This window comes from Ailuropoda melanoleuca, chromosome 13 (assembly GCF_002007445.2).
Source record: "Ailuropoda melanoleuca isolate Jingjing chromosome 13, ASM200744v2, whole genome shotgun sequence".
Classification (NCBI taxonomy): domain Eukaryota; kingdom Metazoa; phylum Chordata; class Mammalia; order Carnivora; family Ursidae; genus Ailuropoda; species Ailuropoda melanoleuca.
The window spans coordinates 60,996,046-61,016,746 of record NC_048230.1 but is presented as its reverse complement, the minus strand read 5'-3'; the positions used below and the strand labels follow the sequence as shown (position 1 = coordinate 61,016,746).

Genomic DNA, 20,701 nt, shown 5'->3' with positions numbered 1-20,701 from the left:
TTCTCCCTTCAGTGACCAGCCATGAAAAACCACTTACCGTAGAATATGAACTATAAAGGGCCAAAGAGAAGTGGAGAGGGACAGAGAAAGGAGATATCACTGGGCATGATCTCATAGAGGAAGATACAAACACATCTCCATTTCACAGGTGGAATGGTTTAGAGAGGTTATGTGACTTGCCCAAAGTCACCCAGTCAGGAAGGAGCAGAACTGGATTTGAAACCAGTTCAAATGGGTGTGTGTGGCAGGTGCAAAGAATAGAGAAATGAGAGCATGGTGCAGGGGATGATCAAATGGGGAGATGGATAGATGGAAAACTAATGTGTTACCATTTCCAAACTCATTCCCATGGGGTCACATTGTATGGGAGCAGGGGGACAGACAGAAATGTGAAGTTTGAGACAAACTGATCTCAGACATCATCTAATCTGGAGAACCTTGAATAAGTTACTTCTTCTGATTCTCAATTTGCTTATCTGGAAAATGGAAAAATAATACCCACTTTCTAGGGTTCAGGGGAGGATTAAAAAGGAGACAACAAAAAAATGAAAACCACCCACATATCCATCAACTGGTAAATGGATGAACAGGTGGTCAACCACACAGTGGAATACTGGTTGGCATTAAAAAGGAATAGACTGGGGTGCCTGAGTGGCGCAGTCGTTAAGCGTCTGCCTTTGGCTCAGGGCGTGATCCCGGCATTATGGGATGAGCCCCACATCAGGCTCCTCCGCTATGAGCCTGCTTCTTCCTCTCCCACTCCCCCTGCTTGTGTTCCCTCTCTCGCTGGCTGTCTCTATCTGTCAAATAAACAAATAAAATCTTTAAAAAATAAAAAATAAATAAAAATAAATAAAAAGGAATAGACTACCAATTATACAGCATGGCTCTCAAAAACGTGCTAAGTGAGTAAAGCCAGAGATGAAAGAATATAGTGTGATTCCAGTTACATCAAAGCCTGGAAAAAACTAATGGATCATGACAGAAAGCAGATCTGTGGTTACCGGGGCTGTGGGTAGGAGGGATCCACTGCAAAGGGATATATGGGAACTTTCTAAATTGATAGAAATATTCTATACCTTGATGGTGCTGGTGGTTACACAGGTGTATACATTTGTCAAGACTCTGCACTTGAAATGCATTTTATTGCATGGAAATGATACCTTGATTTAATAATTAATTAATTAACTTCTAAGGAGGAAAAAACCCACAAACACCCTCATCACAGTATTCTGCAAATACCCATCGGAAAATCCTGTCAACTCTCCTTTCCGAGGGCATCTGAAATCCAGCCACTTCTCACTACCCCCGCTGTTACTAGATGGTAGCCCAAGCCTCCCTTGTCTCTTGCTGGGATTTTCATAATGGCTGCCACGCTGGTGTGTTTCCGCCCTGTACTCCTCTATCCATTCTTAATGCACGTATCACAGGGATTCGGTTCAAATGTAATAAGGTCAAAATCATGACACTGCTCTGCCTCTTCTCATTCAGAGGAAGAGCTGAAGTCCTTAGTGATCCATGGACCCTACCTGATCTCATCCCTGTCATTCCTCTGTCCTCTCCTCCCTCACTTCTCCCCTTTCCCTCACTCCACTGTAGCCACAAAGGCCTCCTTGCTGTTCCCCCCACACATTAGCGACGGTTCTGTCTTGGGGCCTCTTTGCTGTTCCCTCTGCCTGTAATGTTCCTCCTCCAGAAATCTGAATGGCTCATTCCCAGAGAGGTATTTAGTGGTTCCTATAAGACTCACCCAAGGCAACACAGCTAATAAATATACAAAAACTCACATCCATGTTTAGCTGTGCTCCTTCCATTGTGCTCAGAAGAAAGAAGAAAAAAAAAATCTATGAAAGGCGAAAGTCACCAAGAATAGAGCAGAGAAGATGGTAAACTGGGAGAAAGACAGAAAACATCTAATCTCTGGGTTGGACAAGTTTGTGATATTAAACCAGCCAATCTACCTTTAGCTTAAAGTTGGCATGAGATGGGCTGACATGGTCCCTTTAAGCCCAAGAAAAACTGAGATTGCAACAGGAGAGCGGCTCTTGGCCACCAGTTGGGGAGGAAACGGCCAGGCTATATTAGGAAACTTACAAGCAAGTGGCAAGAGGCACAGACACCCAGGGGAGGCTGGGAGTGATGGGGCCCTGGGAAGGGGGAAAAGCCAAGTGCTGGGGCCATCCCCAGCCTGACTCTCTCTAAGACAGGGCAGCTCTCCCTGGGGACAGGAGGAATGCATCAGCATCCAAAGAGAGGGAGCAGGAGGACCCCGCCCACAGCCATCTGGCTGAGAAGAGCTTTCTGTGGAAGGAAACGCCTCCTGATAATCTTTGGGCTGGCCCCCTCACTTGGCCTTATAGACTCTGTGGGACTTCCCACTGCCCTCGGGATGAGGGGCAAGATTCTCAGCAGGCTATAAGGCCTGGTGTAGCTGCCCCTGACCACCTCTCCTGATTCATCTTGAACAACTCTCCATTCACACTTGCCTTTCCACCTCAGGACCTTTGCACATGCCCCCCCCCCTTCTCAGCATCTTCTCCTCTCTTCCCCTGGCCAACTTCTATTGATATTTCAAGCTTCAGCTTAAATGTGACTTCATCCGGGAGGATTTCTTGAGCCCTACCCCCTGACACTGCTACATGATGTCATGTCGCCCTGTACTTGTTCTTGGCACTTTTCCCAACTGCAGTTAAATAATTACTAAGATCATCTGTTCACCATAAGCTTTTCCCACTGGACTTTGGCTTCCAAGAGGGAGGGAGCCATGTCCAGCTTATTCCTGCTATGATTCCAGCATCTAGCACAGTTCCCAGGCCCAAAGAAGCCCACAGTAAACGTCTGATGAATGTATTTTCTCAGTGACACCCTTCCGTTCTTCCAGGGGCAGGAACCATGTTTTCTTTATTTCCTCATGACTCAGCATGTGGTAGGTTGCTCAGCGGCGGCTGGTGGTGGCTGCCAATGTGTTCAGGTCTAGATTTAGCAGCCCAAATCCCAGGAATTATTGGGGTACATGTAAATGGCTGGTGAAGGCCACAACCAAATATAGTTTTGTCCCTCACACCAGGCTCCTAAATTTTATAAAACCTGAGTATCACCTTCTCCCTGCAGCTGCCCTTCTGCTTTAGTAGAGAATAACCTGGGTTTTAACCTTCACTCTGACACCAAATAGTTCTAGAACACGCGTGAACTATTTAAGCTTGCCGAGCCTCCGTTGGTCCTTTTTAAAATGGAGGTAATGATGCCTACTTCAGATTATCATTCGTTTATTCCAATTCGGCAAGTATTTGCTGTGGATCCTGTATTCTTGAGTTAGATGCTGGGGACACAGTGGTAAATAAATAGACATGATCTCTGCCCTCAAGGGGCTTGGAGTTGAATGTCAGAGAGACTAGATTTAATCAACCATCAGAAATAAATGTGAGGCAGCCACAGCATGGTGCAGAGTGCCTTGGCTGGTGGGGGAGGGTTGGTTGACCACAGACTAGGTGAGCCATATGTGAGGACGCTGGCACACAGTAAGCGCTCAATAAAGGTTAACTTTTTGTCAGGCCAGAATCTTTGCTCAGAAAAGCTGGCCCAGAAAGGATTAACTGGAGAGATGAAAGGAGCCAGGGAGGACAGAAAGAACTCAGAGGGAGAGAATGAGACCAGCTCCGATTCTCTGCCTTGGCCACATCTCTGACTCAGGAGGCCTTAAAGCTACTGTCCTTGGGAGGAAGAAAATTTGGGAAGTCTGTTCATCACTGAGACGTGCTTCCACACCTTCGAAACACACATGACAGAGTAGCTTCTGGAAGCCACATCGATAGCACAAGATCCACACTCCTGGCTAGAGAGTGTGATTTAATGGATGTGGACGCCAGAGTTTTTATAAAGCACCTCTGATGGTTCTAATATGCAACTCGAGTAAGAGCTGTAAAACCTCTCCACCGACCTCCAGTTAACCAGCCTGCTGGGCCTGCTAGGGGTTGTGCAGATCCTGGGGGTTACCCAACTGCAGACCTCTCCTTTGCTGACAGAACATCAGTGTGGTCCGGGACCCAGCCCTCTTCCCTGGGCAGGGGGGTTTCCTGACTGCTCTCAGCCAGATATCCTGTCTACCCACATTGCCAATGATTGGATTCAATGTGAGCATTTGATGAAATCCAGCACTGAGACGAGAGGGGAAGTCAGCTGTGGGGGCAGGCCAGGGAAGCAGGAAAGAGTTCCTTGTTCTTATAAAGAGAAACGCAGAAGCATAGTCTTCTGCTGCTGGGTGTCTTTGCAGGTGGAGGTGACCCCTGGAGCCGTGGTAGCCAACTTGGTACCATGAGGGGAGCTGCTGAGAACAGAACTGACACTATGGATGGCAGAGCAAAATGTGGCAGGAACCTGGGCACAGATATCCTGTCTACCCACATTGCCAATGATTGAATTCAATGTGAGCATTTGATGAAATCCAGCACTGAGACGAGAGGGGAAGTCAGCTGTGGGGGCAGGCCAGGGAAGCAGGAAAGAGTTCCTTGTTCTTATAAAGAGAAACGCAGAAGCATAGTCTTCTGCTGCTGGGTGTCTTTGCAGGTGGAGGTGACCCCTGGAGCCGTGGTAGCCAACTTGGTACCATGAGGGGAGCTGCTGAGAACAGAACTGACACTATGGATGGCAGAGCAAAATGTGGCAGGAACCTGGGCACAGATATCCTGTCTACCCACATTGCCAATGATTGAATTCAATGTGAGCATTTGATGAAATCCAGCACTGAGACGAGAGGGGAAGTCAGCTGTGGGGGCAGGCCAGGGAAGCAGGAAAGAGTTCCTTGTTCTTATAAAGAGAAACGCAGAAGCATAGTCTTCTGCTGCTGGGTGTCTTTGCAGGTGGAGGTGACCCCTGGAGCCGTGGTAGCCAACTTGGTACCATGAGGGGAGCTGCTGAGAACAGAACTGACACTATGGATGGCAGAGCAAAATGTGGCAGGAACCTGGGCCCTTGTTGACACCGTTGAGCCTCTAGTCATCCAATCCTGAGACTGCCCTACCCCTGGATTCTTCTTTACATGAGATCATAAATATCCTTATTGTTTAAGTCAGGGCTGTCCAATATGGTAGCCACTAGACATAAGTGGTTATTGAACACCAGATTGCAAAGAATTAGTACCCCCAAAAAAGAATGTAAAATATCTCACTAATAATTATATATTGATTACATGTAGAGATGATAATATTTTGGGTAATGGGTTAAATAAGGTATATTATTAGAATCAGTTTCACCTATTTAAATATGGCTACTAGCAAAGCTTAAATTGCATATGTAGCCCCCATTATATTTCTATAGAAACTACTTGTTTAATTCACTTGGAGTTAGGGTTTTCTATTACCTGCAGACAAAAAAAAAAAAAATCCTAACAAGTATAGGTGTCATCATTCTGATTTCATAGTTGGAACAATTGAAACTAAGAATTTAAATGACTTGGTTTGTAAGGTTTGAAAGCCCCCACCCAAACCTCAGCTCTGAAGGAAGCTGACCATTTCAGAAACCCAAGGGAAGTCTAGGAGATCCAGAGTCCACTTTGAAACACAGACAAGACATGTGAGGCAGATCAGGGATTCTGCCTCCAAATACAGAATGGAAACTGAAAACACCACCCCCTCTGGCCAGTGACATCTGCCTATTTCTAGGAGACTGTCTGAGGTCTGAACATCAGTGTCCCTGGAGGACTGAACAGAAATGAAGAGAGAAGAATCATGACTAGCTCCTCTCCAGGGGTCCCTGCTGCCTATGGACGTCCTGACCTGACAGTTCAGGGTCTTCATGACCTGGTCCCAATGCGTCCTCCCAGTTTTATCTTCCCAAATTCACCAAAGCCCAGCATCAAAGCCACCTCCTTCAGGAAACCTTCCTGGGCTATCTTCCTTCCTCCATACTCTCATTGCTTGAGATATTGTCTCTTCTTACCTCCTATGACAGCTATCTTGTCTCTGTCTCATCTATTTGGGCTAATAGCCATCCCCAGTCCTTCTCTAAGTTCTCTCACACAGGGTCAGATGTTAGGACAAGATCTTTGGATGGAACCATGTGTCCCATGTGTCATCAGCATATTTCAGACGGGGTTTAAGATGGAGAATGGCAGGTAGGGGACTGAGCACCAGAGAGTCCAGGGGTCAGTGGCTCTTGTCCCGGCACATCAGAATTGGACCAATGCACAGAGTGAACCAATATATAGATGCTCCTGAGTATAGGGGACCCATCCCAGCTTGGCTCCAACCCACCTTGATAAAGACCATGGACCCAGTGTCCCTGAGAAAGCAAGCCAGGCCTGAGATGTCTTTGTGGGCAGCAGAATAATAGAAATTGTTTGGTCTTTGGAAAAAGACAGGCCTGACTCTGAATATTGCTTTAATTTCCCCCACTTCTCTTTATCTCCACCTCATCCATCTGGTTCAGGTTGCACCCTTCTCCCTGGTTTACTACAACAGCATCTTCCCTGGTGTTTCACCTCCCCTGATGCTTCAGTCCATCCTTTGCTGCTGCCAGAGTCATCTCCTTAATAAGATGTAGCTCTGATCAGGTAACCCCACCTAAAAACCCTGCAGGGGCTTCTGAGTGCCTTGAGGATTGTCTTGGGTCCTCAAGCCAAAATTGTATGTGAGCGATTTGGGGGGAATGCTCTTGGGACAAACATCTGTAAGGAAGGAAGCAGGATTCAACAGCAGAAGTTGAACTGTTGTAACCAAGGCCTCCACTGATCCCATGGGAATCTCTGGAGCTGCTATGGCCCTTCAGAGGCCCAAGGAGGCTGGGTCTTTGAACTCCTGTATCAAGCACTCATTAGCTATGGGTTGCCCACAGAGCTAGCAACTCCTTTTGACAGACGACAGCACCCCACTATGAGCCATCAGCAACCAGCACTCCTGGCAGTGGGGCGGGGGAGGGAGTGGTGTGGGGGGAGGACCCTGCTCCTGAGCAGTAAATGAGGGTGTCCAGCAGTATCTACCATAAGGGTGAAGTCAAACTCTACACTGCAACCCCCAAAGCCCTCATGACCTAGGCCCTGCCAACCCTCCAGCCTCACTGACTCCATTCTTTCTCCTGCCTTTTCTTGAACACAACAACCTTTTCTTGTGTCCACCTCCAAGCCTTTACATTCATTGTTCCTTGTGCCTGGCACAGTGTGGCTCCTGTTACCCAGCCATCCCCTGTTCATCCTTCAGATCTTAGCCTCAAAACCACTTCCTTAAGGAAGCCTTCCATGATTACCAGACCAGATCAGGTTCCCGAGACCCCCATACACTCTTCTATTTTCCCTTCAAATTGCTTGTCCCACTTGTAATTAGCTAGCTGTCCAATGCTGGTCTCTGCTGTTAGAACACAAGCTTCTAAGGGCAGGGACCAAGGCTGCCGTACTCACCAGCACTCACTGCAATGTCTGACGCATAGAAAGCATTCAGTGGATACTGTCAGATGAGTGAACAAATTCATGGCCTTGGGCACATTCTCTTTGAGTCTATCTCTGGTCAGTAAAGTAAGCAGAGCAATTTTACTTTGCAGGGTTGCTGGAGGGTTTACATGGGTTCTCTAGCAGAGATCTCAGACTCTCAACAAATGTTGGCTCCCTTCACTTCATGGGAAAGAATTGCAAGACGACCAGTTCATCCCAGTTTGCCTCAGACTGAAGGGTTTCCCAAGACATAGGACTTTCAGTACTAAAACCAGGACAGTTCCCAGGCAAAGCAGGATGATTGGTTACCCTCCATCTGGGTAAGAAGGAAAAATGGGCACTTCATATTAGCACAATGTTCAGTGGTATGCTGGTGGAATAGCTCTTTGGAAAAATAAACAACCCTAATTTGTAGTGCTAGCCAAGTTCCATCATGTTAATAACCCACAGTGGCTAGTCAGGCCACGTTTGAACAGCCAGCTTGCAAAATTCCTGGAAATTTAGCGATGGGCTCTCATGAGATGGTAGCAGCTGGTGCCAGCACCCCACATGTAATACAGACAGTCATATTCCCTCCTGCTATCTGCCAATGTGTAACACATTCATAGACAACCTCAACTCGGGGGTAAGTGAGACTCTCAATCCCAAGAAGGTCACAGGTAGAGTGGCTCTCCGAGACCATCTAACTGAAGACAACAAGTAATCTGTCATATGGGCCATCTGTTATCCATCCTGTGACTACATAAACATTGCTAATCAATCATGATACTGAATCCTAATGCCTTGCTCTCTGGCTTGCCTGCGAGGTGGCACCAATGTCCCTTCCAATGGCTCCCAAACACTGCCACCTATCAAAGCTCCACTGTCCCTGATTTTCCAGGGTTGCTGAGAGGTAACCCAAAGCGGACGAGCTAGCAGTGTTTGTGACCAGCTCCTGGGAGCAGGGTCAGGTTACAGCGGGTGTATGACAAGTCCCTGTAGCCTGCAGGGCTCCACCACCCCCACATCCAGAGGCTGCCACCCCAGAGGACACCCCACAGCTCACACAAGAAGCAGGGGATTAACCAAGTGACATCATCTGGGTACCACCAGGCCTGGGGACCTGTGGCCTGGGTGGAAGTCCCTTTGCCAGTCTCTGAGTCAGCTCAGTAACCCTGAGGGCCTTTGAAACCAGAAACAATTGGGTGTAAGGGAGGCAAAAGAAATCAAGGGGAAAGAGTCTGGGTTCAAAGGAGGCCCCACATGGGTCATTCTGACCCCCTTTCTATGCTCAGGCCTGCTTACAACCTTCATGCCCACGTGGCATATGCAACAGGCATCCTCTCACCCATAATGTCCAACACTGAGCTCCTGACCTTCCCTCTTCAAACGCCTGGCCCATCCCAGGTCAGGGCAATGCCATCCTTCTGTGACTTAAGCTAAAGCCTTGACTCTTTTTCTCACTCCCCCTGTCTAGTCTATCAGCAAAATCTAATGACTCTACCTTCAAAATACATCCAGGATTTACCTACTTCTTTTCACCTCCCCTGCTACAAGGTGGTGGCCCAAGCCTGTATTCTCACCCGTAACATTGCAATAAACTAATTCGTTTCCCTGCTTCTACCCTTTCTGCACCACCTCCCCTCCCCCAGTCTCTCAACACAGTAGCCAAAGGAATCCCTTTAAACAAGGTCAGATCATGTCACTTTTATAGGCCTCATTTTTCTCAGAGTAAAAGCCAGAGTCTTGCAATGGCTTACAAGACCCTGCATACACTGCCCGCTCTCCACACCTTCCCGGCAGGACTAGAGTGTAGTGATGTTGTGTCCTTCTCTCTACGTCCCATCAAGGGCCTATATTGTAAGGTCGTCCTGTCATCAGCGATGTGAAATTTGATCACTTTGTTAAGATGGTGTCCATAAAGGATTCAAATTTAATTAAAAATAAAAGTCATAGGGGCGCCTGGGTGGTTCAGTCGGTTGAGGATCCGACTCTTGGTTTTGGCTCAAGTCATGATCTCAGGGTTTTGGGATCAAGCCCTGCATCAGGGTCTGTGCTCAGGGCGGATCTGCTTGGGACTGTGTTTCCCTCTGCCCCTCCCACCCCTCTCTAACATAAATTAAATACATCTTTTTAAAAAATTAATTAATTAAAAAATAAAAGTCATAGGGTCATCTGGGTAGCTCAGTTGGTCGAGCATTTGACTCTTGACTTTGGCTCAGGTCACGATCTCAGGGTCCTGGGATTGAGCCCCATGTCAGGCTCTGAGCTCAGCAGGGAGTCTGCATGAGAGTTCTCTCTCCCTCTCCCTTTGCCCCTCCCCCTGCTCACGCTCGTTCACTCTCTCTCTAAAATAAATAAATAAATCTTAAAAATACAAAATTAATACAAACATTGTGCATGCCAAACAGAGCATTTCCTGCAGGCTGTATGCAGCCCTCAGGCCTGCGTGTGTGACCCCCTGCTCTACACTGTCCATATGACAGTCAGCAGCATATGCTTGAATACTTCCAGGCACAAGGTGCTCTCTGCTTGCCTGGAGGGAAGGGGGTTTTGGAGTTCCCACAGCCCCTGGATCATCCTATGGCTTTTGCCAGGTGGGTCTGGGTCAGTCAATTCTCAGTTATAGAGGAACAAGCAGGGGTCCTGGATGCTTCACTTGTGACCAGACCTAACTGTCCACCTACTCTGTGGCTCTGGCTTCGGAAGGGATAGGAGAGGACAAGGACAGCCCTCTGGTCTATGGCAGGAAGCAACTCTGTCCCACTCAGCCTGCACCCCAGCCTCAACCAGGGCCCTCAGAAAATGAGACTCAACATTCTTCACAAGGGTGTGGCAGCAAGGGCTGGTGCAGGGAACAGCTGCTGGGGACACAGAATTAGCAGTCTCTGGAAACAAGCAAACTTGATGAATCCCAAGGGCCTGGCCTTGGACAGGAGCATTTGTGCAGAGATTTGGCCAATTGGACACATGCACCACAGAAGGCAAGGCTGCAGAGAAGAAAGACTAATTGTGTCCACTTTCCTGTCTTGCTGGGGTCCACTTTGCTCCCCTGGGGTCCCAGAAAAAGCCAAGAAGCTGCCATGACAGCGGCTCAGCCAGCTGTCATGCTGGCCCCCTGGCTGTGAACTGGGACATGAGATTTTCAAGATGAGGTTAAATTATGCTGATTCTACATTCGAAATGGAATCGTGCCTGGCATGAGTTCCATCTACACTGGCAGGATTCAAGGCAAAACTAATCGAATCAAAGTCTTAGTTTATTAACTGCTCCAAAATCAAAAGCTAGTTTCTGTGCTGAACCAGTCTCCCCCAAACAGCTGTGGTTCAGGCCACCCTGAATTAGCTCACCCTCTAGACTATGGAAGAAATGCAGAAAGGGGGATCGTTTCAGCACTTTCTAGGTGCCAGGCAGTATGCTAAGTGCTTTTTATGTATTATCTCATTTCATTGTTTCAACCATATTCTGAAGATTTTGACACCTGTAATGGAAAAAAGGAAATGAGAGCCTGGAGAGGTTATGTGCCCACATTCATAGAATTAAGAAGTGGCACAGCTGGGATTCGAACCCAGAACTGGCTACCGTAAGCCGCAAATGCTAAGTACCACATGCCTCTTTTATTCCTGTCAGACTCTCTTAGGACTTACACACTTGGTTTTTAATAGCTATCAAGAAACTTTTTTTTAAAAGATTTTATTTATTTATTCGACAGAGATAGAGACAGCTAGCGAGAGAGGGAACACAGCAGGTGGAGTGGGAGAGGAAGAAGCAGGCTCATAGCAGAGGAGCCTGATGTGGGGCTCGATCCCACAACGCCGGGATCACGCCCTGAGCCGAAGGCAGACGCTTAACCACTGTGCCACCCAGGCGCCCCCTATCAAGAAGCTTTAAATTAAAAGATGTTCCTTTTAAATCCAAAAAAAAGAAGAAGAACAACAACAACAACAAATCCCACTTGAACTAAGAAATTAATTTTAGTGGCGTAAAAGGATTCAAAGTCAATGTACAAAAATAACTGCGTTTCTATAACCTGGCAATGAACAATTGGAAAAATGAAATTTAAAATTCCATTTTAAAAACTTACGAATTTTATTCAACAACAACAACAACAAAAATGTGCAAAACACTGAAAACTCCAAAACACTGCTAAGTGAAATTAAAGACCTAAATAAATAGGGATATATACCATGTCCATGGATTGGAAGGCTTACTGCCATTAAGTTGTCCATTCTCTGCAAATTGATAAATGGGTGGTCTAATGCATTATTAATCAAATTCCCATCTACTTTTTAGTAGAAATCAATAAGCTGATTTTATAATATATATGGGAATGGAAATGACCTAGAAGTATCCAGTCTTAAACAAGAAAAGCAAAGTTGGAGGATTTACTCTGATTTTAACATTTACTATAATGCTCCAATAACAAAGGCAGTGCGATAGTAGCATAAAGGTAGACGAACAGATCAATAGAAAAGATATTCCTTTGAAGAATGAATGAGTGAATGAATGAATGAATGAAGTCGCTTCAAGGAACACATATCCCAGACCCAGATAATGTGACACTAGGTGTTGCTCAGGCTCCTATCCTGGCAAATTCATTTTGCTCCCATGTTAACAGTCAGTTGGGTTAAAATGAGCTTAAGTCATCAGCTTTGGGCAAGAGAAAGAAAATCAGATTCAGAGAGCAGAAGCCTGGGGTTTTGACCCAACTGTCATAGTTAAACATAAAAATATCATCTTTTCAGGTGTGCCTGTGTAGTTCAGCTGGTTAAGCATCTGCCTTTGGCTCAGGTCATGATCCCAGGGTCCTGGGATGGAGCCCCACATCAGGCTCCCTGCTCAGCAGGGAGCCTGCTTCTCCCTCTCCCTCTGCTGCTCCCTCAGCTTGTGCTCTCTCTCACTCTCTCTCTGTCAAATAGATAAATAAATAAATAAAATCTTTAAAACATATATCATCTTTTCAGCATGCAACAATAATAATAAAAGCCCTAACCACATGTCAAGCTCTGTTCTAAGTGCTTTCCTCTATCAGGGCATCATTTAATTCTCTTAGCAAGACAGAATAAAAGAAAAAAATAGCAAGCATTGCATATAGGAAGGGAAATATTATTTTGTGATGATTTATTTTAGTTTTACATTTTAGTGTGTGTATGTACAGAATTACGAGGTGAAATGCTTAGTTTACAGCGGGTTGCAACCACAAAGATTTGAACGCCACTAGTGTAGTCAATGAGAGTTATTAATAAGCCAGAATAATATAATGTGTGTAAGATTCTTAGCACAAAGCCTGGTATAAAGACAGGATAAGTGGTAGATGCAGTTGTGACCACCGTCAAGGCCTGCCTCACGAGCGTCTACCTGTGTCATTGCTCAGGGCTCTGCACTTAGAAGGCCCTACACTTGGTTTAATGCTCTGCTGTCATTACCTTGAAATTCTTCATGAGTTTGAAGAGGGGGTCCTGGATCTTCATTTTGTACTGGGTTTCACAAATTATGTAGCCAGTCTTATTTTGTATAGTTGTTTATCACTTATTAAAATAGTTATTTATACTATGAACTATTTTTTTTAAAGATTTTTATTTATTTGAGAGAGAGGGACAGAGTGAATGAGAGGGAGAGGGGGAGGGAGAGAAAATTTGAAGCAGACTCCACACTGATCACAGAGCCCGATGCAGAGCTGGATCCCACAATCGTGAGATCATGACCTAAGCTGAAACCAAGGGTCCAAAGTTTAACCAACTGAGCTACCCAGGCGCCCCATATACTATGAACTATTTAATTATCACTTATTACCATCAAATTCTATCTCTGCCTCTTACTAGAGGACTGTGAGAGAGAATACAGTACATAAATCCTCTGTCTCCTTTGCCTTTTCTGTAAAATAGGGTATAATAACAGTACTTCCCCATAAGGTTGTCGTGAAGGTTTATTTTTTTTTAAAGATTTTATGTATTTACTTGAGAAAGAGCGAGAGTGAGAGAGAGCACAGAGGGAGAGAGAGAAGCAGACTTCCTGCTGAGCAGGGAGCCTGATGCAGGGCTGGATCCCAGGACCCTGGGATCATGACCTGAGCCAAGGACAGACACTTAACCAACTGAGCCACCCAGGTGTCCCGTGAAGGTTTAAATAACACATGTTCCATGCCAAGAGCACCTGGCGCATAGTAAGCATGCCAAAAATTAACTATTATCATTATTATTATTATTATATTATTACTATTGGCTTTACAAACAAAGTTAACCTTGGGCCTGTTTTTTGTTTTTGTTTTTGAGAGTGAGAGAACAGGGGATGGGCACAGGGAGAGGCAGAGAGAACATCTTAAGCAGGCTCTACGTCCAGCCTAGCATGGATCTCACGACCCCCAAGATTATGACCTGAGCTGAAATCAAGAGTCGGACGCTTAACTGACTGAGCCACCCAGGCGCCCCTGGGCCTGGTTTTTCCACTGCACATTTTGGGGGAAAGGATGACTGACTATAAGAGTGGTTCTGGAACTTAGCACCAGATTACTTTGAGAATCTGATGGCTATCTGAGGAAAAACCCAGACAGTCCATGCACATAGGCACACATATTGCCTGCACGCTGATGGGCCTCTGAGGCAAGGCTGGGGCTCCAGGTCAAGGACCTCGGAAAGCAAAGATCACCAGTAGCTCTTCCGGTCCTGGAGTCTGTGGGTCTCTGGGGTGGGAACAGCCAGGCAGCCAAAGGAGCATTACTACTTAAGGCTGGGGTGTCTGCTTGCTTTGGCGCTTTAAGCCAGCAGCTATTTTTAGTTTTGCTATATATGGCCAGGGCAGGAAGAGGGCTATAGGCGGGGGAGGGGTGCCAGGAGGCTTATAGTAGGGTTGGGGAGCGGGAGCTCCTTGCCTTCGCCACCTTCCCCTCCCCAGCGGAGAGCTAGAGAGCTTAATTAACCTCTGGCTGACGTACCAGGCATGGAGGAGAGGGAGAGGCTGTGGAGGTGGGAGTGGCAGCGGCTTCAATGAAGATGCCACGTCAAGTCACTTTAGAACAGTGATTTTCAGACTTTTTTGACCACAACCCGAAGAAATACATTTATACACACATCACGTAAGAAATACGCAATGCATGTAAACACAGATGTTTTTATATACACACACATTATTATATATGTCCATCTGTCTTCAGCTGAACAAACATTTCAGGAAAAAATACTTTCTTATTCTCTATGAAACACTCCGCCTTTTCTGTTCTTTCATTTTTAAAAATGCAGGTCATGACCCACTAAATTGATTTGACCAACTATTAACGGGACGATACCTCCAGTTTGGAAAACTGCTGTGTCCTTTGACTGCAAGGTAAGGTGGAGGAAATGGGACATACGGTCCCTTTGATCAGTACTTCCTAAAACTGGGGATAAGATGCAAGTTTCAGCTTTATCTCCTGGCTGGCTGCAAGTTCTAGACCTCCTGGCTTTTGTGCAGTCTGTTCTCTCAACCTGGAGCACTCGTCCTCGACCCTTGTCACCTGGCTCACTCCACACTTCAGAGCCCAGCTTGCCACTTACTCCAGGAAGCCTCCCTGAATGCCTAAGTCTGGTTAGTTGCCAGCCTCTTCCTCCCTTAGCCCCCAGTACTTTCCTGCCTAGCACCCAACACTCTATTGTATGATTTCCTGTAGATTCTATGGAAGGTACGGACCCTTTCCATTCTGTTCAATTCTATACTCCTCCCTCCCAGGACTATACTGCTGGCTTCATAATAATCACTCAGTACGTATTTATTGGGCGAATTAATGAGAGTTAACAGTAATTATAGCAACTACCGTTTATTTGAGTACCCATTTTTCCCATGAGAAATCTTAGGACAGTTTAGCGTAAGTCCATTTTATTGGTGAGGAAACTGAGGGTCCACGATATGAAATAATAGGATAGGCCCAGGTAATAACTCAGGGCAGCCTGACTCCCAGCCGATTCTAATCACAGGATCTTATTTGTCCACATTCTCTTCAGCACTACTCAGGATGGGGCAAAGGGCAGGTCCTTAATGAACCCTCAGGGAACTGACGACAGGTTGATTAAAGAGATTTTCCGAAGCAGTGGCCACATCTAATTTTGGAGAGCTGCACCTCGTGTGTGGCTTGGGAGAGATCTGTGAGGTTTCCAGGGCCCCTGGATGTGGGACTGTCTCATTCGGAAGAACAGTCTGGGCCTCTGACAACCCAGAGGAGCAGGTCTTCCAGCTAACCTGACCTGAAGAGCTCCCCTGCACACCCAGAATCAAACCCAGGGCTCTGCAAAGCCTACGTGATCTGGCTCACACCCACAGCTCCAACGTCAGCCCCTGCCTGTTCCCTTCATCCACTCTATTCCTGCCACCTGGAATTCCTGCTGTTCCTCAAACATGCCAAGTCCAGTTCTGCCTCAGGGCCTTTGCGACTGCCATTCCATCTACCTGGAAGGCATTACACTCTCCCAATTCCTCCCATCCTGCTTCCCAGACCACGCTGTTCAGAAACTCCTCTTCTTCCTTCTCTATTTTTTCGTACCTTTGCCTGCTCACTGCCCTGGCTCCTGGAGCTTGCCTTGGGACGGTGCCTGCCACATCGTTGATGCGCCAATGATGCCACTTTGCATAGGTAACTGACACCCAGCCAGCCCTCAAGGATCATCTCCATGATGTAGCCAGAGAAACTGGGGCCTGCTCGCCACGTGTCCCCAGTGCTCAGTGTCCAGCATAAACATCCAAGGAATCGAATGGCACCGAATTGTAGAGGTTCAGCAAATGGCTGAAGGTCACCGAATTAGGAAGTGTGGAGCCAGAATTTGTCCTTGCACTGTCCAATTCCAGCCAGCGCTGTGTAGCCACTGTACCCACAGAAACTCTGGGGACACAACCTCATTAACATCCAGGCACATTTGAGGGTGGGCCCTGGCCAGACACCCACCAGCGGGCAGCCCAGTCGGGAGCCCATCCTGCACCTGGGGCCCCTCTGTATGTGCCCACAGGTCTCAGCTTGAGCACAACCTCACCCTGGGCTGGCTCACACTCCTTCCTGCTCCACGACAAACCCACTCCCAGACTGCCCACTTCCTTCCCTCTGTCATAAAGAGGGGAGACCAGTGACAAATATAATATACTATGAATGCCTTCCGACAGACGCCAAAATATTTTTTTTAAGTAGCTATAGTTTTGAGTTATCTGTGTCAGCTCCTCTTCCCAATGGGGTATGTTAAGGAGACTTCACAGAAGTAGCCTGAGCCAGAAGGAAACTGCATGACCCTTTAAAGCAGAGCCAGCCAACTTTTCCTGTAAATAGCTGAATAGTAAATATTATAGGCTTTGTGGGCCAAAAGGATATTATGTAGGGACTTTCATATAGTTTCCACATGTCACAACGTAGAGTTCTACTTTTGATTTTTTTCAAATATTTCAACATGTAAAACCACTTTCAGCTCATAAGCTGTACAAAAACTGGCAATAGGCCAGTTGGGCTGGCTATCTATAGTTTGCAAGTGCCTGATTTAAAGCAATGCTTCTTAAACTTTAATGTATATAAAAATTTCCAGAGGGGTTTGTTAAAACAAATGCCTGGGCCTACCCTTAGAGGTTCTGATTTAGATTCAGGTCTAGGTGAGGCCCCTGAATTTGCAATTTTAACTGGTGGACAGATGATGTTGATACTGCCTGTCTAGTGACCATATTTTGAGCAGCACCTGACATTCTAAAGACCATTTTGTGGATGAGGAAACTGAGGCCCAACTCAGTGATATATGCAAAGTCACGCCTAGTAGATGAGGTGGTGGCGTCTTCTCTGCCACTTCCCTTGGCTGTTTTGCCACAGAAAATTCCTCTCCATCTCCTTAACCCACCGGGCACACTCATGCTTTGGAGCTTCTTTCTCATTCCTCTCCCCACTCACACCCTCTCTAAGGAATTTTCCCAACAAGATCCAGCTCAGATGGCACCTCTTCTAAAGCAGTCCCTGACCTCCTCAGATCTACCTTCTCTGCCACAGCACTCTGTACCTACTCGTGTATAATTTTTTGTCTACAAGCCTGAAGCCTTAGGCTGTATCTTATTCCTCTTTATATCTAACTCGTTTTATAATACCTGGCAAATAGGAGGTACCACAGAAATATGCACTAAACAAAAGGATGGATGGATGGATGGATGGATGGATGGATGGATGGATGGATGATTGGATGGGTGGGTGAATGGATAGATGGGTGGTTGGATGGATAGATGGGTGGGTGGGTGGGTGAATGTATGGATGAGTGGGTGAATGGATGGGTGAATGAATGACTATTTCATGATCTATTGCTTGAAAATAATTTTCATGGCGAAGTTGAGATTAGACCCAAATTCTTCTAGAGCACAAGCCAGGGCATATTCCATGGCTGTTTGTAATCCTAGCACGCAACCAGTAGTAGTTCGGTTTTACTGAATGTGTGTTGAGTGTGTATTTATACAGCAGGTCTTGTCCTAAACACTGCTCAAAGGCCCTGTTATCGGCCCCACCCTTACAAACAAGGAAATGGATGCTGAGAGAGGTAGGGCAGCTTGCCCAACGCCACACAGCAAAGAACATCCTGGCTCTTCAGATTCTGTGTCACATCGCCCCTCCCTCTTCCCACCCTCCACCAGTCTTCCTCACTGGCTCCTACCAGCTCTGCCGGCCCCAGGCTGGGCTCACCTCCATCTGCATAGGTCTCAGTGCCATAGCCGTCCTGCAGGCCATTGTTCCAGGTGCCCTCATACTTGGCACCGCTGCTGCTGCTCTGCCGAGTTCCGTAACGTCCCTTGAAGCCGTGTGTCCACTCGCCCTTGTAGAGCCAGCGCCCCTTGGTCTCTATGCCCAGTCCATGCCGTTTACCCTGGCTCCAGTATCCCTCGAAGGTGTTCCCACTGGGCCAGGTGTAGACGCCGGCCACTTCGAAGCCAAAGTTCCAGGAGCCCGAGTATTCACCCTGGCCCTTGGGGCCCGTGCACAGTCCGTGTCCGTGGGCCTTTCCCCCCTCCCAGCCCCCGCAGTATGCCCCGCCATCATCAAAGTCAAAGCGGCCCCCACTCATCTCATCATAGCCCCTGACAGCCTCACCGTCCTCCAGCTTGGGGGAGAGAGGGCGATGAGGGGTGCCAGCGACGTGCTCCAAGCACACTCAGGGCTGGGTGCCCCTGACTCACCACTGTGCCCCAGGAGGGAGAAAGCAAGATGCCACCAGAGGCTGAATGAGCCCAGGAGCCAAGTCAGCACTGGGTCGGCTGGTCAGTGCCATGCCTGGGAGGCCCCCACTCAACCAGCCAGAGGAAGGCTGCCAGTTGGGAAGGAAGCAGGAGGGGAAGATTCAAAGTCTCCATGAGCGTCCCAAGTCTGGCTTCCCTGGAGTCAAAGGAAAAACGGTGTGATCCCTTTAAGAAGCACAGTGAAAGGGGTGGGGTGGAGGGGTCCCCAGTCTGTTTCGAAGAGGGGAAATTCCTCCTTGGTGACAGCCCCCAGCCTGAGGCTGAATTCCTGCAGCTGGCTGGCCCCCTTCTCCACCCAGTGGGTGTGCAGATCTCCCTGCCGCTGCCCCGCCCCTCTCGATCCTGCCCTCCTCCTGGGACGGAAAGGTCAGTGTTGCCCTAACAAGGCCATTGGATCTCAGAAGCTGCTCCCAAAATAACCCCCTGGCCAGCCCAGCCTCCTTCAAAGCGGGAGGGGTGTTTCCAATTGGGCTAGTGCTTCAGACCCAGGGAGTAGATGGAGGGGCGAGGAAGGGCCGCTGAGAACTAAGAGTAGGTAGCTGGGGCAACTGGGTGGCTTTTCTTCCCCTGGCTGGGAGCTCCCTTCCACCTTCAGGGTCCCCTAGTCTGCAGGAGGGGAAGGTGCAGAGGGGTCAGGGAAGGGAAGGGAGGGGAAAGGGGGACTAGAAGAACAGCCAGTCCTGGAACACTTAAAATCCCCCAGAGCATAGAGGTTGGCAAATCTCAGCCCCACTACCACTCACATGCCCTAACAGGTCGTGGGGCTATACACGCTGCCAGCCCCATAAAGGAATCTGGTGACCTAAAGGGAAAGGAACGGGCATGGTTTCACATATGTTTTTGAAAGCAGAGGAGGGAACTCAGGAAGAGAAGTGAGGTTCTGGAAACACAGTCTGGAAGATAGAGAAAACCTGAGTCCAGTGCTCATGCACAGCCCCCAATCCCTTTCCACATGTCTGGGAAAACCCTGGAAGGAGCCCGCAGAAGGCAGAAGGCTCCCCGGCTCTCTTCTGAGGGGCGAGGAGCTTGTCTTTCTCTACCTCTGAGACACAGGGTTGCTGGTTATTTGGAATGAGATTGTCTCTGCAATACTCAAGGACCGTGATTTAAAAAAAATATATATATCCCCTTTCCAAGTTCTCTTTTTCTCTGGTGTCCTCAGAGCCTGTGAGGCCAGACTTCAGAAAGCTCTTGGGGCAGGGTCAGGAGTGAAGGGCCTGGGTGGATTCCCAGCACTCAGGTTCCCACCAGACTTCAGTGAAAGGGACAAATAAATCTCTATGACATGAAGCTGTGGCCAGAACTAATGGCTGGAAATCCCAACCGAGCCCAGGGTTAACAGGAGCATAGAGTAATTCTGGGAAAGGTAGGAGCCATCAAGAATAGGAAGCTGTTGTGGGGAGGGCGGGTGGAGAGATAAGGAGGACGGGGAGAATAGAAATCACTAAAAAAGCAAGGGCAGAAGGCACTTGAGAACTATTGGACTATTATCTGACTTCAAACTTAATCTGACATACTCCAAATCCCACGATGACTCAGGCTCCTTGAAGTCACTGCAAAAGATGTGTTTTTGTTTCAGAAATGGACAGAAAATGTTCTCTCCCTTCATCCCAGCAGACTCCCAGTTCTTCCTGGTTCCTTCTCTGTTAAAGAGCCCCTTCTGGGGTCCACGTCCCACCCCCAGGCAGAAACACCCAGCCTCTGAGCTCACTATCGCTGGCTGTTTGCTGAGTGGACAGGCAGCAAGTAGCAGTGGAGAGAAACTGCATCGTCTAGGCTTGGGCTCACCATCCGACCAGGTGGACGGACTGAACTGCTTACACAAATTCACTTCTAAGAAGGCCCCGCTGCCGACCCCAGAGCGCTCTGCTTTTGCCACCTCTCACTGAGGTCTCTGGAGATCACACGTTTCTCTCCAGCTCTGCTCTCAAGGGGAGAGGGAAGCAACATCTCAAAGTGGAAGTTAGAGGAGTTTGAATCGCCCAAGTTCAATACTCTTTGTAGTTAAGTGCTGGGCAAATCACCATAATCCTGTTCTAAGGCTGGTGGCTGCTGTGTCGTCCTGAGCTGTTCCACCTGATAAATTTAGCCACTGTG

The 20,701-nt window shown here is 47.7% G+C and overlaps 1 protein-coding gene across 1 annotated transcript; it reads right to left on the bottom strand.

Moving 5' to 3' along the window:
- Positions 1–17,700: 17,700 nt before the first annotated feature.
- LOC117795555 (junctophilin-2-like) lies at positions 17,701–18,929 on the bottom strand. The gene has a single exon (XM_034640620.1). The coding sequence runs from the start codon at positions 18,430–18,432 to the stop codon at positions 17,881–17,883; it is 552 nt and encodes a 183-aa protein (XP_034496511.1). The 5' UTR covers positions 18,433–18,929; the 3' UTR covers positions 17,701–17,880.
- Positions 18,930–20,701: the final 1,772 nt, after the last annotated feature.

Bases quoted from the DNA above. Each gene is read 5' to 3' on its own strand.
- LOC117795555 (XM_034640620.1), bottom strand. From the start codon at position 18,432: ATGAGTGGGGGCCGCTTTGACTTTGATGATGGCGGGGCATACTGCGGG.